This window comes from Platichthys flesus, chromosome 22, assembly GCF_949316205.1.
Source record: "Platichthys flesus chromosome 22, fPlaFle2.1, whole genome shotgun sequence".
NCBI lineage: Eukaryota > Metazoa > Chordata > Actinopteri > Pleuronectiformes > Pleuronectidae > Platichthys > Platichthys flesus.
Window position 1 is genome coordinate 3,288,234 of NC_084966.1, and position 23,338 is coordinate 3,311,571.

Sequence of the window (23,338 nt, forward strand, 5' to 3'; positions counted from 1 at the left end):
TGGATGAATCAATCCATTCTCACAATAAAATAAGAGTTCAAGGATTCCCCTCACTAAATGCACTGCCCTCTGTCTGTCTAACCAAAGCTGTGAGCCTTAACGGGCTGACTCACATTTCACACTCTTGTCTTTATGTACAGTCCACCTCACTTTTAAATATGAATGTTTGTAAGCAGTCCTCTCCTAAAATAAAGTCTCATCTCTCTATGCAAACTTTGTCTTCTTTGCTTCCAAATGCAACAAGTACTTTCTGTTTTTCTTCAGGTTAAAGTCACTGTCACCTCTCACAACACATGGTTTGTCTTGTCAATGTGATTTTTCAGGAACATCTAAAGGGCATTCTTTCAGTTTTGGCACATACATTCACTTATACTCATAGATTGATATATCAGATTTTGGTGGTCAAAGGTCAAAGGGCAAGGCCTCACAAAACATGAGAGTGATATCTCCAGACCGTCTTGAGACAACAGGGACTCTGTGGTCCAAATGACCAGACTATTTAATTAGCTTTGTTTATTTACTACTTTGATCTTTTATTTAATTGTTCTCTTTTAATGGGACACTCGAAATTGAAACGGAACTCGACCGAGCCCCGGAACTGATCAGCCCCGTGTACCGATCCTACCCGGACCGGGAATGTGATGCACAGTAAAAACATGGCGGCCAACATAGAGCAAATTTTTCAGGATTTTATATTGAGTAAAATCAGAGAAATTGAAGACCAAAATGAAGAAAAACCGTACGTCACCGTTGTGTTTTGTGTCCGTTTGAGTGATATTTAAATAGAGTTTCACAGCTCGTGGAACAAACGAAGGTTTTCCGTTCTGGTTACAATACGAGCTAACGCTAGCTGTGTATTTACACATTTAAACGTCCAGATACAACCAGTCGCGTTGTTGAGAGTCAGGCTGCTCGGGTTTAAATAAAGCCCCGTTCAAAGTAATACATCAGGAGCAAAGGAAACGTGCTAAAATGATATGTTCTGTTTTGCTGGTTAGCTAGCCGACTTACATTGTACGTGAATGGATAGTTTGCAAAAACATCCTTGCATGAGAGCCAGAGTGTCCATTCAGAGGAAGGAGTGCAGGTTTATAGATGCATGTTGTTTTAGATTCCACAGATCTGCATGCAACTTTGTAAATAAAGTATTTTCTCCTTGAGATCACTTGCATTGTGACTTTGTGTTGTTAGAAAAAACCCTCATATAATCCCCTTATTCCCCTGAGAGGTTATCCTAGGGTTTTTAATTTCTGAATAAATAACACATACTCTCTACAATCTGGGAAACAGATGGATGCGTAAACATATGTGAGATTTACCCAGACGTTAAATGACCTTCTTCTCAGCACAGTTCTCTGAATGAACGTCCAGCCAGGCTTCTCTTCCGTGGACATGATTGAAACATTGCCTGAGCTGTGTTGGGCAGTGAGAATAACAAAGGAGCAGCTGAACTATATCATCTCTTTCTCTGCCTCTTTGTGTCCGTCAGTGCTGGGGATCGAGCGGCTCTTTGCAGTGAAGCGGAGGCAGCAGAGAAAGCCACCACGGACAGAGAGAAACAGGACGACTTCAGGGCCAGCGGCTCACAAAAGAAACACAAGAAGCATAAAAAACACAAAAGTAAGAAGAAGAAGAGGAATCGACAGAAGGAGAGCAGCTCAGAGTCCGTGGCAGAACCGGAAGGAACGAAACAGTCAAGGTAAACCTTTGTGTTAGTTAATACTCACAGATCGGGAACCCCTTATCCTGTAGCAACAACAGGAGACGGGACAATGAACAGGGAAGTCTTCAATTCTCAGAAGCTGCTGGCTCCCCAGATCTTGTCCTGCTTTCTCAGCCATACCCCGAAGCTGACCTCCTCTCTCTTTGGACCTCTTCCTTTCGTGAAAATTCTTGCTATTTTACTATTTAAAGCCTGCTTTTGAAATGTGCCTAACTCAGGTTTTATCTTTGCTTCATAGAAGAGGAAGACTGACAGAGGTGAATAAGGAGCAAGGTGAGTTTCTGTCTAATTTAATACAGTGATTGGAAAAATACACAAATCTTTGACTTTAGTGAAAGCACCACTGCCATCATGGAATACCGCTTCATTAAAAGCAGTCTCAAGTAGACAATGTGTATACATCATCTCCATGTATGCAGTGATTTATGTTATACAAAACATCTTGCACTCTACAAGCTGATGAACTGTTTGTCCAGGTGAAGAGAAGACGACCAAATCCAAATGCCATAAACGGCACTCTACAGGAAAGCGTAAGAAAAAGAAGCGTAAGAAGAAAGGTGAAGACAACTCGTCAGGTTCCGACTCCGAGTACGTGTCAAAGCAAAAGGATAGTAATTGTGATCAAAGATTATCGCCAAGGCGACGAGAGGAGCTGCCTGATATCATCCCCAAACAGGTAAAAACATCTTGTACACACTTTTCTCTAACGTTAACCCAAAAGGCAAGTTTTACTCAAATATTTGTGGTTTCCATCCTTTTAGTTGACGCTGACTTGGTGAACATACATTTAGAATAATGCCACATATTCATCAAGGACATTAAAGATGTCACTGCTTCCCAACAGGACAGCTCAAATAAAGGGAGAAGAGATGAGGAAAGACGTGAGAGGCGGAGTTGTCGTTCCCGTTCCTGCTCACAGTCACATACCGATAATCATTCCCATTCCTGCTCAGCGAGGATTCCCTCGCGCTCTCGCTGTGATCACCACCACCGAAGATCTAGGACTCGCTCCTTATCCAGCTCAAAGCTCCACAGGACCCGGTCCAGGTATGAAGAAAAGCTGTTGAACGATTAATAGTTGAGAAATTATTTTTGGTTCGAAATATAACTATTTTTCAATATCCATTTTGAAATGTTCAATGTCTGCAGCTCCTCAGAAAAGAGAAAAGCTTTGAACAAACCCACACATTTGCCTCCGCTGGCCACCAGCCCCTGTACAGGAAACATTACAACAGAGGAGCTGGGAGAGTCGAGCACAGCCGAGCTGCTGAGCCCAGATCAGTGTGAGAAGCCAGCAGAGAAAAAAGCAGTGGAAACAACCCAGATACTTGGTAGGACCTATTTGATGTTATTGTATGCTCTTTTACCTTTTTGTGTCACGGTCTGACATTTTGAAATAACTTTGTTCAGTTGTTTTGAATTGTGTTTAAGTAACTTATTTGACTGACACTGCAGGTTGTGGCTCATCCCAGTCCTCGCTCAACCAGTCCACAGTTACTAAGCCTGACCCGACCGCTGAGCCCAGCTTCCCTCAGCTGAAAGCAGCAGAATACCACAGGTACCTCGCCACCGATGATAAATCAAAGGCAAAGAAGAAGAGGAAAACATCCAAGTCCCCGCCGAGGAGCAAAGAGGGAAAATCCTCAAAGAGGCAGAAAAGATCCAAGTCTCCGTGTCGGAGTCACAGGAAAAGGTCCAGATCGAGGAGCCCTTCCAGGAGGACGAGATCACGGTCGAGGTAGAGAGAGCAGAGTTCTTTCTTCATCAGTACTACATACTCAATGTATTTATTATTTACTTATTATTTATATTGCTCCTTGGTCTGTTGAAATTCATTTCAGGACTCAGAATTTAATTTATATATATATATATATATATATACACCATTTTTTCTATTCTTTCCTGTAATATTTGGCATCAGGCCTTGCCTACAAATACACTGCTGTCATGTTGTGTGCAGGTCGGGTGGGAGGAGGTCCAGGAGGTCACGCTCATGGTCGGCGTCACGGAGCCGGAAGAGGACTACATACAGCCAGAGGGACCGGTGGAAAAGAGAGCCGAGTCACTCCCCTGTACTCATCCTCCGCAAAGATAGGTCATCACCCACCAGGAAACACGGCAGTCCAGGCAACAGTCCTCAGCGCATCAGTGAACTGGGTCAGATGATAGGAAGTCACTCGTTTGAACACTGGATACTAACTGCTGTGCCCTTTGCTGTATCTTCCTTTCTATCAATTCATTGCAGCAATAGTTGCCACATGTGTTAAAATTATATTTGTATATTCTAGGTCAAATCAAACTTAGTGTTTTCTGTTTATTCTCCTCAGATAAGGAACAGTTGTTGGAAATCGCCAAGGCCAATGCTGCTGCTATGTGTGCCAAAGCAGGAATGCCCGTCCCTGCCAGCCTGAGGTCCACGGTGCTTCCCATGGCTCTGCCAAATATTGCCATGAATGCTGCAATGGCCAGCATGACTGCCGGTATGTATCTGATTCTTGTTTTCTGTCTGCACGACTGTTTTTCTGGTTACTGCTCCACCCACTTTATAGTCCATCTGCCCAGCGGTAGTGTCCTCCCTGTCGACCTCTACTGAGACTTCTATCCCCATTAAATGAGGATTTATTATGTTATAATGTTGTTTCTGTTAAACCAGAGATGTTGATTCAACTTTATGGCCATTTAATAGGCTGTAGTTTGTTCTGTTATTTAATTGTATCATTTTTATTAAAAACTTATGTAACCCCTATGATCTGATGATCCTGTCTCACTGTCTCCGTCCCTCACAGCCACCATGACAGCAGCCTTGTCAAACATGGGCACTTTGTCTTCACTGCTCTCACTGCCTTCCATCACCAACAAGCCTCCTCCTTCTGCAGCACAACCCAACATCACTGCTCTGGAGGAGGTGAAGAGGAAAGTGGCCAAACAGGCCAACAGCATCAGCATTAAGGAGTTTACTGATGTAAGTGCACACTGCATGTATTGCACAAGTATCATTTTATTAGTTAATTATATTTTTCATAGCATAAATGCAGATCATAGTTCTTTACATAAAACAGAACAACAAAAGCTTAAAAAAGCGTGGGTCAATTTCTAGGGAAAGGTAGAGTCCAATTCTTGCAATGTTAGATAAATGATCACTGGAGTTTCATTGCACACAAAAACAATTTGAGCTGAGACATAATGTGTTACTTATTTGCTGTGTGTTTTTGTGTTTTGTAGAAATGCAAGATGATCGTGGACAGCAAAGGCGAGCTGCCGGTGGCTGCGCCTCATGTGTCAGACGAAGAGGATGATGGGAAACCGTTTGGAGGAGCAGCTCTTCGTGAGCAAAAAGCCATCAGCTTCAGCATCAATGTAACATAGAGCACATCGTCCAACATGAGTTGACACAAAAACACTAACATGAAAATGAAATATTACCTCATCGTCACATTTTGAGCACAGTCTACTATTTTCTCCTTGTTGTCATGTTATTACTTCAATGTCCAGCCTCATTTTGTGCTTCTCAAACATTTGATACCTTCCAAGAAACAAGCCCATTTTCTGCCGTTGTTTGTTGTCACTTTGACAAATGAGGCCCTCATTTCAATCGCGGCATGACCAATGCAAAGCAGCACTCTTGTTGTTTGGTGTACTGGTGGGAGGAGAGGTGCAAACAGGAAAGCAGTTCTGGTCTCATTTTTCTGTCCGAATTCATCCGAAAGAAAACCAATTGAGCCTGACACGAATCAGACAGGCATTCTGCGTCCGAACCCAACTCGAGCCCAACGCAACTGAAATAATTTGCTCTGCGCTTGTGATACTAATATGCGCGGTTATTGCTTATTAATTGTTAAAAACCAGCTACTTCTGGCTGCAGATTCCCGGTGCTTTGCGTTCATGTCCTGCATCTCTGTGCCATTCAGACAACGATATGATGCTCTAGGACAATGTCGGTGTGATGTGACCAGAGATGTGAGTGGTGGCGAACATATTTATGAATCACCACTCCCTCTCATTGAGTGAGCCCCCCCCCCAGACCTGCTGCTTTGTATTTGTCGTTGCAGCGTAGACTCAGGCATACGTGTTTTTGTCATGATTTCTTGCAGTGTAATTTACCAAGCAGCATGATTTATTGGCTGTGTTTGAGGTGTCCTGACATATGATTTTAACACACACCTGCCAGCCAGTAAGTGCATTCCTTAAATGTAAATGTAATTAAATACAATACACCTAAATATTACGTACCTAAGCAACAGGTTAGAGAGAAAAATTAATGATGATTTTTTTTTTCTTTACCTCCAGAACACGACAGTTCGTCCAGCCGTGCGAAGTGATGCAGGCATTGCCAAGGAGTTCCCTGTGTCCTCAGGATGTCAGCATCGTAAGAAGGTCAGGAAACAAGACGATGAAGTTTGTGGTCAAAGGTCATGGTGACCTCATATGAGTCTGGAAGAATGTATGTAGACTGAAACTCTTCTGGTTAGAGAACTCATACAACTGCATGACATTGATTTGAGTTCCTCTCTCTAATGTGCTGGTCCCCACATGGTTGAGAACCTCCAAACTGCCTCCTTTTATTTTATTATTTCTGTGGTAATACCAGTTTGTGGAAGCCTTGTAACTAATTTGATTTGTTTCATTGTCCAGGAGGGCGAGGCAATGGGCGCCTATGGAGAATGGGTTCCGGTCGACAAAGCAGCAGAGAAAGCTGCGGCTGCAGCCAGAAAGGCCTCGAGCACAGTTCACACAGCCACTTCATCATCGGGTGAAACCGCGGCCGCAGGTTCGCCAGAGGCTGGAGAACAACAAGCACCTGGGCCTGTTAATGACAACGTGTTTCCGGATCCCGTGATGCAGGTAAAGAGTGCGGGTGTATTGTGCATATTGAATTTAATAGAAAATGCATTTTGGCTTTAAAAAAATGCTTCTCTTCTCCCCTTCTCCGCTTTCTCTCCTCTGTTCTCCCTCCCTCACTTTCTGTAGCCTGTAGATATCTCTCAGGCTGTGACCGAGAGAATCAAAGCTCAGAGGCGTTTGGCTGAGAACCCGTATGACGTCAGTGCCATCTGTATGCTCAGCAGGGCGCAGGAGCAGGTAGGATTAACCTTCTGCATCACAACTGTGCAGGTTTTGAATTTTAACCTAAATGGATGACAGATTTAGATCAATAAAAACACATCTTCCCCATTTTGTTTGTTAGACATAAAAATATTTATTAGTTATTTTGTATGGACTTTATGATGATGACATGTGTCTTCTTCATTAGACTTTTGGATCGTATAGATTCTCTGATCTATTGGAAATGTCTTGTTTTCATAGGTAGATGCTTGGGCCCAATCCAACACCGTCCCTGGTCTCTTCACTGGTTCCACTGGAGCACAAGTTCTGAGCTCTGAGGAGCTGTCCACCGGTGGACCACAAGCATGGCTAAAGAAGGTGAGACACACACACACACAACATACACTCCACTGTGTTTGTAATGGGCTATTTCTCCCTTATTTCCGCTCAATATCATCAGTCAGTTCTTGTCACTGTCCTCTCTCTTTTCCTTCTCCTCTTTACTCTTCTCTAACTGTGTTTTTTTTGGTCTCTCAGGACCAGTTCCTCAGGGCGGCCCCAGTATCAGGGGGTGTCGGGGAGTTCCTGATGAGGAAGATGGGCTGGAGGACGGGGGAGGGCCTAGGGAGGAACCGCGAGGGCACCGTGGAGCCAATCATTATTGACTTTAAGGTCGACCGCAAAGGTATGACGGCACAAAATACTATATACATATATATATATTGATATTGATATTGCTCTTCTCCTTTATTAATTTAAAACTGTATTTATCATCGACCCACACACAGACATATGAAGGTTGTGTTTGCAGCACGATCTCCTGGGGAAAGGCTGTAACTGCAACGCAGCTAATGGTGATTTCTTTGCATTTCAGGACTAGTTGCCGAAGGAGAGAAGCCACAGAAGCAGACAGGAGGACTGGTGGTTACTAAAGATCTAATGGGTAACAGACACACAGCAAACACAGTGAAAATGATGCTGTAAACAACAATGTCAGTTCAACTGCTTCAAACTTTTTTAACTCTGCTCTGTTATGTGTATGTGTATGTGTGTGTGTGTGTGTGTGTGTGTGTGTGTGTGTGTGTGTGTGTGTGTGTGTGTGTGTGTGTGTGTGTGTGTGTGTGTGTGTGTGTGTGTGTGTGTGTGTGTGTGTGTGTGTGTGTGTGTGTGTGTGTGTGTGTGTGTGTGTGTGTGTGTGTGTGTGTGTGTGTGTGTGTGCAGGGAAGCACCCGGTGTCTGCTCTCATCGAGTTGTGCAACAAGCAACGGATAATGCAGCCAGACTTTGTCATGGTTCACCACAGCGGCCCTGACCACCGCAAGAACTTCCTCTTCAAGGTGGGCTATCTTGATTCTGGGCGTCTCACATCTTTGCATTCGCTGGTTACATATTCGACCTTTGAGAGTTTCCTCCACACTGTTACAAGCTGCTGCATCTTTTCATCTCAGTTTGATCATAAGACATGAGAGGAAATTCAGATTCAGATTTGTCTGCAGCCACAGGGAGGCTCAGGGAGCCTCTACACAGTGATGCTCTGAGCTAAATGAAAATGTTCACACTTTGAATGAAATGTTTCCCATTTCAAAAGAGCAACAGCAACATATTTCATAAATAATGAAGGAGGTTTGCCTCTCTTCCTTCTTCTCTGTGTCCCGGTTCCCGTTCACATGCTGCTCTTTGTTGTCTCTTCTGATGGTCACACTCTGACATTCTGACATGCATGTGTTGTTTCCAGGTGACAGTGAATGGCGTGGACCACCAGCCGCAGACAGCTAGCCCCAACAAGAAACACGCCAAGGCCATGGCAGCTACAGTCGCCTTACAGGCTCTGGGAGAGGTAATACTCAAACACTGAGCAGATAATCAGAACAGCACAACATAGAGAGCAATATAAACTTTACTTTACCTGTATTACATATTTCATGTAGTCGGTTGCATACAGCTGAGCATTAATTCAGTACATATATTATCAAGTTCATTAGTGCCATCCTCATCTTTCAATTAAAAAACATTTTAGAAAGACCCTCAGTGGAGCAGATACCTCGACCAAGAGAATCTCCATATTAAACTACATTTACAATCATTAGATCCAGAGAAAAATCACATGCATTCTCTTTTGTTCCTAGGTTCCTATCGATGGACCAGGACTCTACACTGGCCCTGTTTTCACTGCTGCTTCTACTGGCCCCCTCTTCTCTACGTAGACACACACACACACAAACAAAAACTGGACCTGAGTGTTACACACTTCAACTGTTAAACTATACTCAGAGAGTTGTTTCTGAATATAGTGACCAATTTTATACCTGCAAAACCACACATCTCTTATTTTTAAACCGTCATAATGTTTATGACAGGGTGGCAAATTATTTTTGTCGAGTTGTTAGGATTATGATCTCATGTTTAAAGTGTATGGCATGTATTTATGTATCTATGTACGTATGATGATATTTGTAAAGTCGTAGCATTTCAAACTAATATATATTAGCTCACCGTTACTTTAGTCTCACACTAGACCGGACACGCGTTACTCTGCGGTAGATTTGCTGTTGGACACAGCAGAGCAGATCTTAGTCGGGCTGTGAAATGAAACCTGTACATGACTGGGTCTTGTTGGTTAGAAAAGCTTATTCTGTTGTTCCTGTTGTGGAGTCCGTGGCCTGGCGTCCATTTAAGGCAATGTTTCTCAAGACGCTGAAAAGCTGACCTTATGAAAATGTGTAAACACAAAATAAAGATTATATTTAAGTTATGTTTTAGGAGAATCCATGTCATGTTTCATGGTGACAATGCCTGTTGAATGTGAGTGAAGCGACCTCAGGGTTTCCTGAATTAAACTCCACAGCTGATAATCTTTGTTGATGTGTTTTTAACTTTTGGATTTTACAAACGTCATCATGTGACGTGATATGATGCAGGTTTGGCCACAATTACGAGACAATAACATCCGTGTTGTAGAAAAATATTTAGTGCTCGTCATCTTCACTTCATCACTGGTGAAAGGAATCAATGGATTAACACTACAGGGATTTATGTAAATAACACTAAGTAATAGGCTTGTATTCTTCTACAGGAAAAAGCAAATATCAGGAGTTGTGTCATCAGTCTACTACACAAATAAAGGAGGAAACTGAAAAACCTTCAGCTTATTTTTTGAGCACTCACAGTTCTATTATTAAATAAAACTTGATGTGCAAGTTCAGGAGATACAACAAGATGGTGCTAGTGAGTCAAATCAAGGTCAAAGGCTTCATCATTTGATTTCTGAGTAGAGTGGAGATCTTCCTGCAGGTGCTTTCAGGATTGTTAACGACATAATGTAGGAGCCACATTTTTAAACCCTTCTATTAAATCGCTCTTCTACCTTCTTTGTGAGATAACATCTTGTGACGCCGACATCAGGTTCTTGCACTGAATGAAAAAGTGGATAGAAAGTAATATACTGGAAATATGTTGTGTTTTGGATTTTCCATGTACTGACTGTAAAAATCATTACCTTAAGCCGTTTCATAAATTCATTTTTCAACAGGGTGGACATGTCTGCAAAGTTTCTGGCCCTCAAAAATGTTGAAATGCGGAAAATAAGAGGAATATCACACGTTTCAGTTCTCGGGCCCTAATTCCCTTTTTCAGCTTCATCGCGTCCTTTCGAACTGGCTCCTCCATATTTTCTATTACACTCTCATTTATAAAAAAAAATTCTGCTGCAGCCTGGCAGAACCCTTGGTTATTATTTACTGTCAGATGTGCAGCCATATTTCCCACCATTCCCATATTTAACATTTTAATCCAATGTCGATCTGCTGCTCTCCATCTGCTGTTAGTAATTGGTCTGGACCAGTCCACACAGAGGTGGCTGCTGGGAAGTGTGAGTCTCTTCTTGTGCACGTGTATATGAATGCATGCAATATAATAAGTGGTTTTACTTAACTCCCTTTTCTCAGGCACGAAGTCACAGCACAGCTACTGGACGTGTCTGACAAGCAAGCAAGAGGGTCGGCCGGTTTTCATTTTACAAAATGGAGGGATGCCAGGCCTCCTTGTTTGTGTGGTAATTCTTGAAGTGCTGCGACCCAAACACAGTTTGGCCAGTCTGTTTCTAGCTTTAAGGTTTGGGCATTGGCTGTTTCGAGTGAACAAACATTTAGTAGCATCTAAATTGGCTCAGTTGTAATTATTGTGAAGTCAAGTCAAGTTTTACTGCTTTCTCTATAATCTGTATTTCATTTTAGAAACTCATTTGATTCCCAGTGGATTCCAGTCAAATGATGTGAGTCAAAAAATGGAAGCTGACACGAGCACCTGAGGTAGTTCTCATTAACCTGCATTCATTCAGAGAGGAAATCTACTGAACTGAAACTGGTGAATAATGAGTTTTGGTGGAAATGTTCACGTTGAGGTTCACACCAATCAAACACCAACAAGCAGGTTGTCACTCAGCAGTAATTACAGCCATGATAGTCACATGGGTGCTCAGAGGAATTTGAGGTAAAAGCATTGAAAGCAAATATGAAGATATGTCAGCTCCAAATTTGAATATGATTCGGATTTGAATAGTGTCTCGAGAAAAAGTGAGGAAAGGTTCATGACTCTGCTTGAAATAGGTAATTTATGTGTTTCAGTAACAACACACACACACACAGGCCCTTTTCAAATCAATGCATTCCTCCCACACAGTGGCCGAGGCTGTCCACCACCTGATTACCTCCAGGGGAGGCAGAGATTAAGGGGTGCGAACACTATTAAAAAAAAAAAGCACAGCTCCCAGACACATTGATTACAATCAGAGAGGGAAGTGTCTGTGGTGGAGAGACATGGAACAAAGTGTGTGTACTGAAAAAACAAAGCTGCTCTGGGGAATCACAGCCTGAACGGCTGCTGCTGCTGCTGCTGTGGTTGAACATTGAGTGTGTGCTACTTGTGCAAGCGCTTAACTTCATCTCTTCCTCTCTACAACAATGAAATCTTCCCCACATAACATGCTGCTGCTAAATTAGCAATTAATCTCCAATAATTTGAGCATCCTTCGGCTGCTAAAATGAATTCAACTGAAAATCAATCACACGCTCTTTGGCCTCCAGGCAGACGCAGCAGAGAGAGACAAGGTCTTTAACGACAAAATAATACCTGCAACCTTTTGTGGCTCAGTCAAGTGGCTCATAGTCACTTTTTAATGCTAGGGATTCAGCTGAGAAGACGTTAAAGGTATTTCATAGTCATTGAAGTAATACAGCTTTAGCTAGACACTGAAACCTCCAGTGAGCTGGAAATGTTCGGCAGTTAATGCTTCACTTGTTTTTTTGCCAAGAGTTAGATAAGTAAATAGACAACAGTCATTAAAGTGGTAACATGAAGCGACTGCCAGCAGCTTGGTTTATCATGAAGCCTGGAAGCAATGTCCAAAGCTCAAAATTAGCATTTCTAAATGTCCACTAACACATCTCTCATTTGTTGACTCCATTCTCCAAATATCAATGGGAAAAACACCAAGTGACCAATTGAGCCAGTTGACTCTCGAAGGACTGACGATTAAGTCTGAAGCCAGGAGCAGTTCCAGGGACTTCAGGGGCCCCAGCCAAATGTTATCGAGGATATCTTTAAATCTTTTTAAGACAAAATGTCATTCAGATCTATCCACTACTCCCTGACAAATTGTTGAAATGTCACAAAAAAAATCTTGCAATAACATTAATTAAAATTGATGCCTCTTCTCCGACAATTCCAGAGATTTTTTAAGCATTTCAAACCTATAAAAGTATATTTCAACTACCGAGCTACTGTTAATTGTCTATAATCCAAGAGAGCAGATCAAATCAAGTAGAGAAATAGCATTTTTCCCAAACAGAACAAGACGGTAAAAACAGACACATAGACAATAATATACCATTGTGTGGAGTTCAAACTATTAATTTGAGAAATAGGTCAGCAAAGTGAATTGTTCTATTTATAAAGGTTTATTTTGGAAAGTTATCACACAAGAAAACATTGGTCTGAAAAAAAAAACACATCTTCAAAGATTCTTCCACAAATAATAGGAGTAGAGAGACAATCGAAAACTTATTAGAGAAATATTCCCTAATATGATATCATAAGAGTGTTAGGGATCAAAATGCTTTTCCGATTTACCTCTGTATCTTACAGGACTACAGACATAATCTTTGGATGCCATACTAAATGATCAACTAATCAAATGAGATAATGTGTTAGATAAAAAAAAAAAAATCTATCATCTTTAGGGATGTTTTCAACATTGTTGAAACAGTTATATAGCTTGAAATAGACATTAAAAGCTCACCGCTGTGGCTCCGGTAATCAGCCACAATGAGAATTCCAACCAGCTCCTCACAGGTATGTCCTTGCAGATGTGAACCAATCCACCACGCCACCAAGTCCTTTTCACATTCACTAACCTTCTCGTGACACCTTTATCTTTTGACTTCAAACTCCCAGAGCATAAGAATCAAACCTCAGGGTTTCCATGAACAAGACTTGAACTCACAGCTCCAGAATCAACAGACTACTCTCATCTGACTGAGCTACTTGACCCAACACATGCAAAGATCCTCTCATGAAGCCTTCAACTGTCTCATCAGACTGTTTGACTTCATAAATTCACTGGGTCTCATAAGAATTGAACTCACGATCCCAGGTCCACAAGTCCATCCTCTACCAGACTGAACTAGAGACCCACAAGTCTCTTTTTTTGGGTCCTCAACTTCAACTCACTGACACTCAGGGAAATTATGAAGTTATACACATGAAAGACTTGAGAACCCAAAGAAAGAGACTTGTGTGTCTCTGGTCAAGTAGCTCAGCTTCTTAGAAGAGGAAATCTCATAAGAATCAAGCCCACCACTTCAGACTGCTTAGTCCGTCCTCTATCAGACTGAGCAGCTTGGTCAGGAAAAAGAACGTTCTGGGTCCAAAGCTCATTTAACTGGTTTTCTCAAGTGAAAATGCACTACACATATAGACCGTCCGTTACTGCCATTCCATTGTCCTTCTGTAGTGTAGAGGAAAGGCCACAGGTCTCAAACGCAGAATGTTCTTGGTTCAAAACCTGCTGAGGTTAGTGTTAAGTTCTCTTCTGAAAATGCACTATATATGTAGAACATCTGTTAAGGTATTCCATTGTCCTTCTGTAGTGTTGAGGAAAGGCTACAGGTCTTCAAACCAGAAGGTTCTTGGTTCAAAACCTGCTTAGGTTAGTGTTAAGTTCTCTTCTGAAAATGCACTATAGATGAAGAACGTCTGTTAAAATGAATCCATTGTCCTTCTGTAGTGTTGAGGAAAGGCTACAGGTCTTTGAACCAGAAGTGTCTTGGTTCAAGTCTGACCAGAGACAATTTACATTCTCCCATTCAAATCCATTCTGGGGCAGTTTTGTATTGTTAACATGTTCCAAATGAACAGGACAAATAGAACATCTGTTAACATTACTAAAGGAGACCTCCACTAGCCTGGTGGAGATGCTGTGGGACTTGGCTCCTGAAGGTTCTTGGTTCAAATCTGACCAGAGCCACCTTGGCTTTGGTGTAGGGGAACAGGTGTAGGGGAACAGGTGTAGGGGAACAGGTGTAGGGGAACAGGTGTAGGGGAACAGGTGTAGGGGAACAGGTGTAGGGGAACAGGTGTAGGTTGAATAGTAGTATGGAAGAGCCCAGGCCCTCACCAGTCCAAATGCCAGACACACCCAGTCTCTGTGCAGGGCACAGAGACTGGGTGTGTCTGGCATTTGTGTCTGGCATTTGCATATGCTGGGTGTGTCCAGCATATGCATTTGGCCGGACCACATGCTGGACACACCCAGCATGTGCGTCTGGCCAGACGCACATACTGGGTGTGTCCAGCAAAAAACAGGTGCCTTGCACAGGAGAAGGCAACTATTCACCTACCCTCAAAGCGATATACATTTTAGTATTGTGCGGAGTGCAATAAAAAAGGTTTTTATTAACTAACTGTTTATTTACATTTTGAATACAGTTAAGTCTCTTTTAATTGCATGGAGTTTGGAAATCTGTCTAATGTGAGATTTGAACCAAGAACCTTCTGGTCCAAAGACCTTCAGCATTACCTTCACACTACAGAAGGACAATGAAATAGCTTTAATGGATGTTCTATATGAAGAGTACACTTTTCACAAGAGATCTTAAAGCTAACTATATCAGGTTTCAAACCAAGAACCTTCTGCTATCAAGACCTGTAGCCTTTCCTCTACACCACAGAAGGATGGTGGTTTTATTTTAACGGATCTTCTATATGAATAGTGCATTTTCACAAGAGATCTTAAAGCTAAACTTAACAGGTTTTGAACCAAGAACCTTCTGCTATCAAGACCTGTAGCCTTTCCTCTACACCACAGAAGGATGATGGTTTTATTTTAACGGATCTATATGAATAGTGTATTTTCACGAGAACTTAAAGCTAAACTCAACAGGTTTTGAACCAAGAATCTTCTGCTATCAAGACCTGTTACCTTGCCCCTACACTACAGGAGGATGACGGCAAAACTTAATTGGACGTTCTACGTGAATTTTGCATTTTCACAAGAGAACTTATAGCTTAACTCAGCTTATAATACTTACAATACTATAATACTTGATTTACTTGACCAGAGACACAACAAGTCTCTTTCTTTGGGTTCTCAAGTCTTTCATGTGTAAAACTTCATAATTTCACTGAGTGTCAGTGAGTTGAAGTTGAGGACCTAAAGAAAGAGACTTGTGTGTCTCTGGTCAAGTAGTTCAGTCTGGTAGAGGATGGACTTGTTGACCTGGGATCGTGAGTTCAATTCTTATGAGACCCAGTGAATTTATGAAGTCAAACAGTCTGATGAGACAGTTGAAGGCTTCATGAGAGGATCTTTGCATGTGTTGGGTCAAGTAGCTCAGTCAGATGAGAGTAGTCTGTTGATTCTGGAGCTGTGAGTTCAAGTATTGTTCATGGAAACCCTGAGGTTTGATTCTTATGCTCTGGGAGTTTGAAGTCAAAAGATAAAGCTGCCACGAGAAGGTTAGTGAATGTGAAGAGGACTCTGTGGCGTGGTTGATTGGTTCACATCTGCAAGGACGTACCTATGATAACCGTAGCATGTGTTTGTGTATATGTATGTAAGTGTATCTATGAGGTGGTGGGGGTGAGTACCAGATGGAGGCCGTGTCTCCCACGGCCCTCCAGAGAGTCAGGAACAAGGGGTTATCGAAGGAAATCCCAAAACTGGCTGAAATTTTACTGACACATTTTATCAGTAAACTGCAAACACGGGAAAAAGGATTGTGGAGTCTCCTCTCAGTAACTATCATATTAAATATAAACCCATTCATCATGTCTTCTGATTGTTTAATGAGTTGCAGCAGTTTCCACTATTAACATGTTAACGAAGAAAAAGCTGCAGTAACACGTCAAACATGCAGAAGATCAAATTAATGAGTTGATATTTTAAGCAGTAGTCACCAAATGATGGCTCCTGATGGCGCCTGGCAGCGCCTGGCCTCTCCAGCAACTCTGGTTCCCTCTACCTCCATCTCTGGCAAATTACAGTAGCAAACATAAAAAACTAATGTGATGAGTTTTCCTCAATAACACATGTTAACAATGAAAAAGCTGCAGTGAGAATATCTACTAAATGTTGATCTATTTTATGCCATAGTCACCTCATGGTGGCCCCCGTCAGCAGCTCCGGCTCCTGGTGGCTCCGTGGGGGGGTCTCCTCTCTGGAACTGCTGCTAAAAATAACAAACCATTGATTTGAGATTTGTATTAACTTGAGTCAAAACAACATTCTGTTGTTGACTGAATTTTTAAGCTTCAGCTAATCTAACAATCTCATATACAAGTAGAATCATATAATTCAAATCCAAATGTTACAGTTGAATTTTACTTTTAGAAGTAAAAACAAATCGACATAATGTTTATGCTTTGTTTAATCACAGTGAAGACGTTTATCACATCATTGATCTGCATCAGATTTGTGTTTGTTGTTCTCTGCTCATAAAGAAGAACTAATGTAAAACTGTGTCAATGATCTGCTCTGTTGATGGAAACAGAAGAAACAATAAACCAGAAAGTCAGGGAGATATTTTGGTATTTATGATGGTATATTATATATATTATGGGTTTGGTAGGGCAGGGTGATGAAACACTATCAATGCAATGTGGAGACTTTAGTGACATCTATTGGTGAAGTTGCAGTTGCTACAGAGTCCTCACTGAGTTCACACAATACAAACTATTAATTCAATGTATTGAACTTGTTACTTTGATGTTGATAAAAATTAAAAACTGATCATTAGTCTTAAGATAAATATCCAGATGTTTCAGGTCAAAGTCAACTGGACGTTCTTTAGTTCGTTTAGGACAAAACAAGTGATCGAGTCTTTGACATGAGAATTTAAAACACGCTCAGTTTTCTCGGTTTGTGTTTAAAAGGTGAAAACTTCAGAAACAGCTTCTTTCTGCTCCAGACACAAGTTTCTCTCTTTTACTTCACAACAATGAAGAATGTGCAGCGACACGTGCAACACACAGAAGATGATATACATGTGTTGATGTTTTAAACAGTTTTCACCTCGTGATGGATCTATGGCTCTGGGTGCTTCATCTCCGGCTCCATGCGGAAGTACCGACTGGAAAACCGGAAGTGGAAGGGTCCAGTGATGTATATGGAGAAGGGGGGCTTTGAATATACCACGTCAGGTGGAGTCCACAGGGGTGAAGTAATAATATAACCGTTGAAACCAGTTGAAAACATTCCTGAGCATGACAAATTTATTAAACTATACAGTACATCACATGATATGATAATTAAATATCACAATTTGTCTTAACGCAGTTGTATTCATCCCTCATGAGCCCATTCATTGACAGGTTGATGAAGATTGGTTTGTCAGTTTGAAGATTGTTTAACGTGCCGCTTTGTTTTCATAAATTAAATTGAAACCGCACTTTTAATCTTGGATATCGACAAGCAGGATGATGCAAGCTTAGTATACTTGATCATCAGGCATGTTACCATTCTGGAAAGTATTTACAATAACTGCACTTCAGTAAATCATTCTATACTATTCAATGATATTTCTTCTTTTCCTATTAACATAACTTTCATTTTAAGATGATTTTATGCTTTCTATACTGTGGTGTTTTACGTGTTTCTATTCCGTGACATTATTTTAAAGTCTTTTTTGTTTCCATCACACACACACACACACAATCTCACATTAATGAGCCAAAGCAGTATCCTTTGACTGCCCATGTTGGTTTATAGACCCGCTTGGTGAACTGAGCCAGCAGCAGGCAGCCTTGTACTGTCCGGGCCATGTGGTGTGGCCTCAAATTCACCATTTTCATAATTAGGTGTCAGCAAGGATGACAGATGATGTCTCTCCTCTCCTCCTCAATCTGGACACCCCATGGCTTTGGCAAGCAGGAAATCGGAAAGCAGAGGAAATGTGGGCAGCTTGACTGAGTCGCATGTTTTTCTTTCCCTTCCATTAACGGACATTTCAGTGGTGACGCATGCACAGAAAAGTGCCACAGTCCCAAATATTACTGGATCAATCTGATCTGCGGATTTCTCTTTGGTTTTAGCAATATGATTCACACTGAGCCATTGATTTACACCCTTCTATGATGGTTGTTTTGTGTGTTTTGGGTTAACTGTAGATTAAGTGTCTGCACTGTCCTGCTGCCTTTCTTTGCGTCAGTACACAGTCTGTAAATGTCAATATGGTTCCACATATGTTTCTGCTACAGGTGCATGTTGCGTATACAGATCTCTGTTTACAAAACAAGATCTATACTTGACCTGGAGCTAGAGCTTGCCTTCTCACCACTGTTTGAACACATAAAGGTGAATAAATAATGAGCTCAGAGCGAAAGTACATGTTTACCTCACCTCAAAATGAGCCTTTGTGTCCAGCTGTTCTCCCAAGACCGCTTCTTTCATTACAATTACCAAAATGAGGCAAGACTTAATCAAATTACCAACCAATTAGCATGTTGTATGTAAACCTGAGGTGTTCCCAGTGTAAACTCTGCAGGAACCAGTGTGGTTTGATGTGTGCTCAGTCTCGCAGGCAGGTTTTGTAATAAAGTTGGCTGTGCAGCTGCATAATTATTCAATCCAGTTGGGTATTCCTGATTAGAAAACGGTCCTGATGTCCTGATGAGAGGAAATTAGCTTCAGTTCCGTGAATAACTCTGAAAGGCAGACATTTTAATTTAGGAGCCACATACATCTCACTCCTGTACGCAGGGATTATTTACGATCAATTAAGCAGAAGGTAATTTCACAAATGAGAGCACCGCTGCGCTCCATGTTGTCACTGAAATGATTGCTGATGCTGTAAAGGTTGAGTTAATGATGATGATGATGACACACATTAACGGTTATTGAGAAAAGAGTTGGTTAACATGGTGCAGCGACTTGTAGATACCACAGGCTATAAGACCATCGTGGGCATTGATTCATTTGTCAGTGCCTGAGAGTTTTTACTCGCAGGGTTGTTTATGTTATAGCGATGGGTTTCTGGCTTCTTCTTTACTTTGTCCCCAGTGACTGTGGTTTACATTAAAAATAAATTGCATCAAACTAACAACAAATATTTCATAAAGCCCTATGAGCGGAGATTACTGATTTCACCGGACTCCTACACTGTGGGCACTCAATGTGTTTTTTGTGGCAGAATAAAATCCATGGCTGGATTCATTGCAATATTGGCATCGCTGCAGATATGGACTCTGTCTAAAATTGGTCCCTTTCACTCTCTCACTTATCCCTGTGCAACAGATGCAATAAAGCTCACTCCATTGTGAGCAGTAAAGTCAGTTGGCAATTTTTAAGTCTATGAAATGCATCACAGTGGCACTACTTTTCTTTGTTTCCACTGTGGACATTTTGGAAGACAATAAATGGAGAGCATCCTGTAATAATTATAGTTGGTAAAACTGATCTCAGAGCTCATCAATAATATCATCTGAAGACGAATTGGCCTCAGGGGCAATGGTTCTAGGGCAGAAAACGAACTATGATACTCCACTGAAATGAATGACTGCCGATACCAGGCTTAAATATCACCTGCCTCTCTTCAAATGTCTCTTATCTGCAATCAATAAAAGTGATTCTATCAAGCTGTACATTATATTTATCAAATACAATGAGAGAATCCCCCCAGATTGTCAACAAATGAGTCATCAAGGAGAACCTTTATAACCGAAAATGGAATGATACTTTCTCTTATGGCAAAACAGGGAGAGAGTGAGACCCAGTGGAAGCAGGAGAGCTCACTACATTATCTTTAAATCTTTTTATTTTCTTCTGCCCTACACTGCAGCTCTTAAACCCTTTTCCTCCTGAGTCGACTTCAAATTCCTTAAAACATATGGGTAATAGCAATCATATTCACCGAAGTCTATTTAGAAATTTATGTGGCTCCCATGCCCGTCACTGAGTATGAGAGCCGAGCGTAAAACCCCACCAACAGAAATAGATTTCTCCAGAGGGCACCCCCCATCTGTTCGGGAGGATCGTGGTTAAACTGTGATTCTCAGGGACACACTTGAAGGTTGAGCTGTCTTTTCCTCTATTGGCTCAAGCACAGTGAAGAAGACGAGCTGTGCTGTGCCAAAGATCAGTGCATAAACACTTCTCAGCACTTCCCTCTGCTGCGGGAAGTTAATGCCCAACACTTGCCAGGCTGTTGGTCCTGGCTGGGAGTTTGTAGGGCCGACGAGGCAAATGCCAAATGAAGAACACATAAGTCCAATCTCATTACTTTCCCATTACACGGGCCAAGTGATTAGTTCCGGCATCCTGGAAGTAATGCGACACTGTGCTACTCCCATCAGCAAGCAGACAAACACTGGGAGAGGAGATTCCCACAAGTTGTCATAATGGAAGTCCGTGTCCTCAGGCCCTCACATCTTATATCTATATATGTTTCCTTTAAATGGAACCACCCCCTCTCTGTTCTTCACCATCTCAAACCAGGCGAGCCAGCTCGTGTGTTTTCATAAGCAATACTCTTATGGGGACTGTTCTTTTTCACTTCAGTTACTTAGCAACTAAATGGCACATCACACAAATAAAAACCTGAGCCCTCACCAGGGTGAAAAAACGCAGAAGATTAGAAGGCCATCACACCAACGGTTGTGATCCATGTGTCTCACGAGGGGTTCTCTCCCCAATGAGCCATCAGCACTGTTAGCAATGAGAAGGCCAAGTCGCCGGGCATGAGACAAACGATTCATCACATCGTACATCTGATCATTCACCAGGCTGCAGATCCCAATTGATTGAGTGAGTTGAACTTGTCAAACAAGATTTTTTTTGTTGTTGTCTTAGCTGCAAACCCCTAAGGGATCAGTCTCAGATCTTCTCACGCTGCAAACCGAAAGGCAATATTTAGTTTTGTGCTTTCATATTTGACTTCTGTGTGTTTAACTGCAGGGAGAAGAAAAAGAACAAACAGCACCAGTGCCATTAGCTTGTGTGCAAAGAGCCAAACCCATTTGGATGATTGATACTGTCTCTTTCCATCGGGGATAAAGAAGCACTGAGCCTCAGTGAAAGAGGCTGAAGGTAGTTATTTTACACATTAAAATTGGGAAAGAAACCATTTTTCTCTTTGCCAGGTGACCTTCTACAATTCTCCTTTCAACCTTTGGATCTTGATTACTCCAAGCGTGAATTGAAAAGCTGCTATTACATGTGAATTAGCCTCCCCGGACACAGTGGGTTTGAAGCAACCCATGTTTTGCTCACATTTGAAGGGGTATGAATTGCCAAAAAAAAAAAAAAGGAATAATAATTCATGACCAGAAGGCTTTTTATTGCGCTCACTGGCTTCCTTTAAAAATAACACTTCATATTTTCGACTGAAAAAATACCTATATATCGGGCCTCTGGAAATAGGAAACTTCACTTTAGATGCTGCATTGAATCAGCTATGCAGCAACGTCCAGAGCAAAACACTCCAATGATTGTACAAGGATGAAATGTAAAAGGAAACACCAGCTATGATTTTCTTGTCATCGCTCTCGGTTGGTTGGATACAGTGATCCTGATGTATGCTCTTTCTGCTCGCATATGACAGAACCTTTGCATGCACACAGAGCATATCACTGCTTCCATTTGCAGGTCAGGCTCGTTTTCTGGATGAAAGGAAGAGGAACATGAGGGGATGAAAAGGAAAGTGCTGGATGCGGGGACGAGTCTTTAGGAATACCTGGTAGGAGATTGGAAAGAAGATAAATGAGCTGTCTGTGTTGCTCTGTTGGCTGGTGCTGATGGTGGGGGGGGGGGGGGGGGGGCGGCAACACAGAAGCCATGCCCATTTACTCTGCTGTTGACTTCCATTACACAGCCTTGTGGCAGAAGGCAGCCATGACAAATTCTGCTGGAGTCAATGTGCTAATGGTATACACAACACAGTATGGGCACCAGCATCATGCAGGGCCAGGGACACACACTGCTGCCTGGGATTACAGATGAGTTAACACCAGTGTGCAGCCCCGCAGCCTGACAGGTGCTGAATGGTTAAGTAAGGGAAACACAGCTGGAAACCTATTAGGATGCATCCTGTGGCTTGCCATGAGAATGTGAATTTCCTCTGTGTCGTCACAAAGCAGTGTATTTCAAAGCTTCTCTCTGTCCTGGGAGGGTTAGGGTTGGGACCAAAGGGACTGAGGACTGCACAAGGGACACGTTCTGTCTTTTAGATACTCAAGGTACCTGTTTCAAAAATTTGGGAAACCGTCCAACTGTCAAGGTGTTTCTTGTCTGCAATGGGAATCGATTCAATCCACATTCACTCCAAATGACTCTGCAGCAGCCACAGGTTTTTATTGGCTCCAATTGGGAGCGATGGGAACGTTAGTGAGGGGAGACAGCGCCTGAGTGTTGTGTGTTTGTGACGTCAAACATGATGAAAAAACTGAAAGGCAAACTCCTCAGCTGGCAATGGGAATGCACTGTTAAAAAAAACTTATGTAAACCATTCTGTGTATACTGGTCTGTTTTTTTCTCCAGAAATTGATTGATTCATGTTGGCATTTGGCACGATTCCAGTTAAATGTGGTGGCAGCAAAAGCAAGCTGCCAACATGTTATCATCTCATTCATTTGAAGAAGTTGGTTGGAGATAAAGATTTTCACCCGAAACAGTGCGGCTGCAAAATAAATACGATTGGAGGGAGAACAGTGAACCACTAACTTGAAGTTGCAGTCTATAAAATCACAACAGCGAGCAGGTAGGTCACGGAGCTGAGGGAACAAGAGACAGGTGATAATTCACTTTAGCCTAACAACATTTCTCAGTTTAACTGAATAACTATTCATAATATAAAAATGGTGACTATAGCCGCTTTAAAAACTTAATTGTGAAACAGGGAACAGGAAACACTAGCCAAAGAATTACAGATGTTCCAGCTGACGGCATATTTACTACCTACACCCATAATAAAACAGGACAAGGGAAATGTTATTATTCTGTAGAAACTATTAGGATGAAATATAATGTTATGATCGTACATTACAATGAAATGCAGACAGCCCGAATGATTGAAAACCTTTCTC

General features: G+C 41.8%; 1 protein-coding gene across 1 annotated transcript; it reads left to right on the forward strand.

The window, feature by feature from the left end:
* The first annotated feature begins 622 nt into the window (after positions 1–622).
* On the forward strand, positions 623–9,618 carry LOC133933769 (protein SON). Its single transcript, XM_062380983.1, has 20 exons — positions 623–739; positions 1,490–1,699; positions 1,962–1,996; positions 2,200–2,399; positions 2,568–2,770; positions 2,873–3,054; positions 3,179–3,461; positions 3,684–3,880; positions 4,051–4,203; positions 4,510–4,685; positions 4,946–5,080; positions 6,011–6,097; positions 6,356–6,565; positions 6,692–6,802; positions 7,028–7,144; positions 7,304–7,451; positions 7,641–7,709; positions 7,988–8,103; positions 8,502–8,603; positions 8,893–9,618. Exons 1-20 carry the CDS (start codon positions 642–644, stop codon positions 8,968–8,970), a joined length of 2,910 nt encoding a protein of 969 aa, XP_062236967.1. The 5' UTR covers positions 623–641; the 3' UTR covers positions 8,971–9,618.
* Positions 9,619–23,338: the final 13,720 nt, after the last annotated feature.

Coding starts and splice junctions, on each gene's coding strand:
- LOC133933769 (XM_062380983.1), top strand. CDS start 642: ATGCACAGTAAAAACATGGCGGCCAACATAGAGCAAATTTTTCAGGAT. Junction 740..1,489: donor GACCAAAATGAAGAAAAACC/GTACGTCACCGT, acceptor TGTGTCCGTCAG/TGCTGGGGATCGAGCGGCTC. Junction 8,104..8,501: donor GCAAGAACTTCCTCTTCAAG/GTGGGCTATCTT, acceptor TGTTGTTTCCAG/GTGACAGTGAATGGCGTGGA.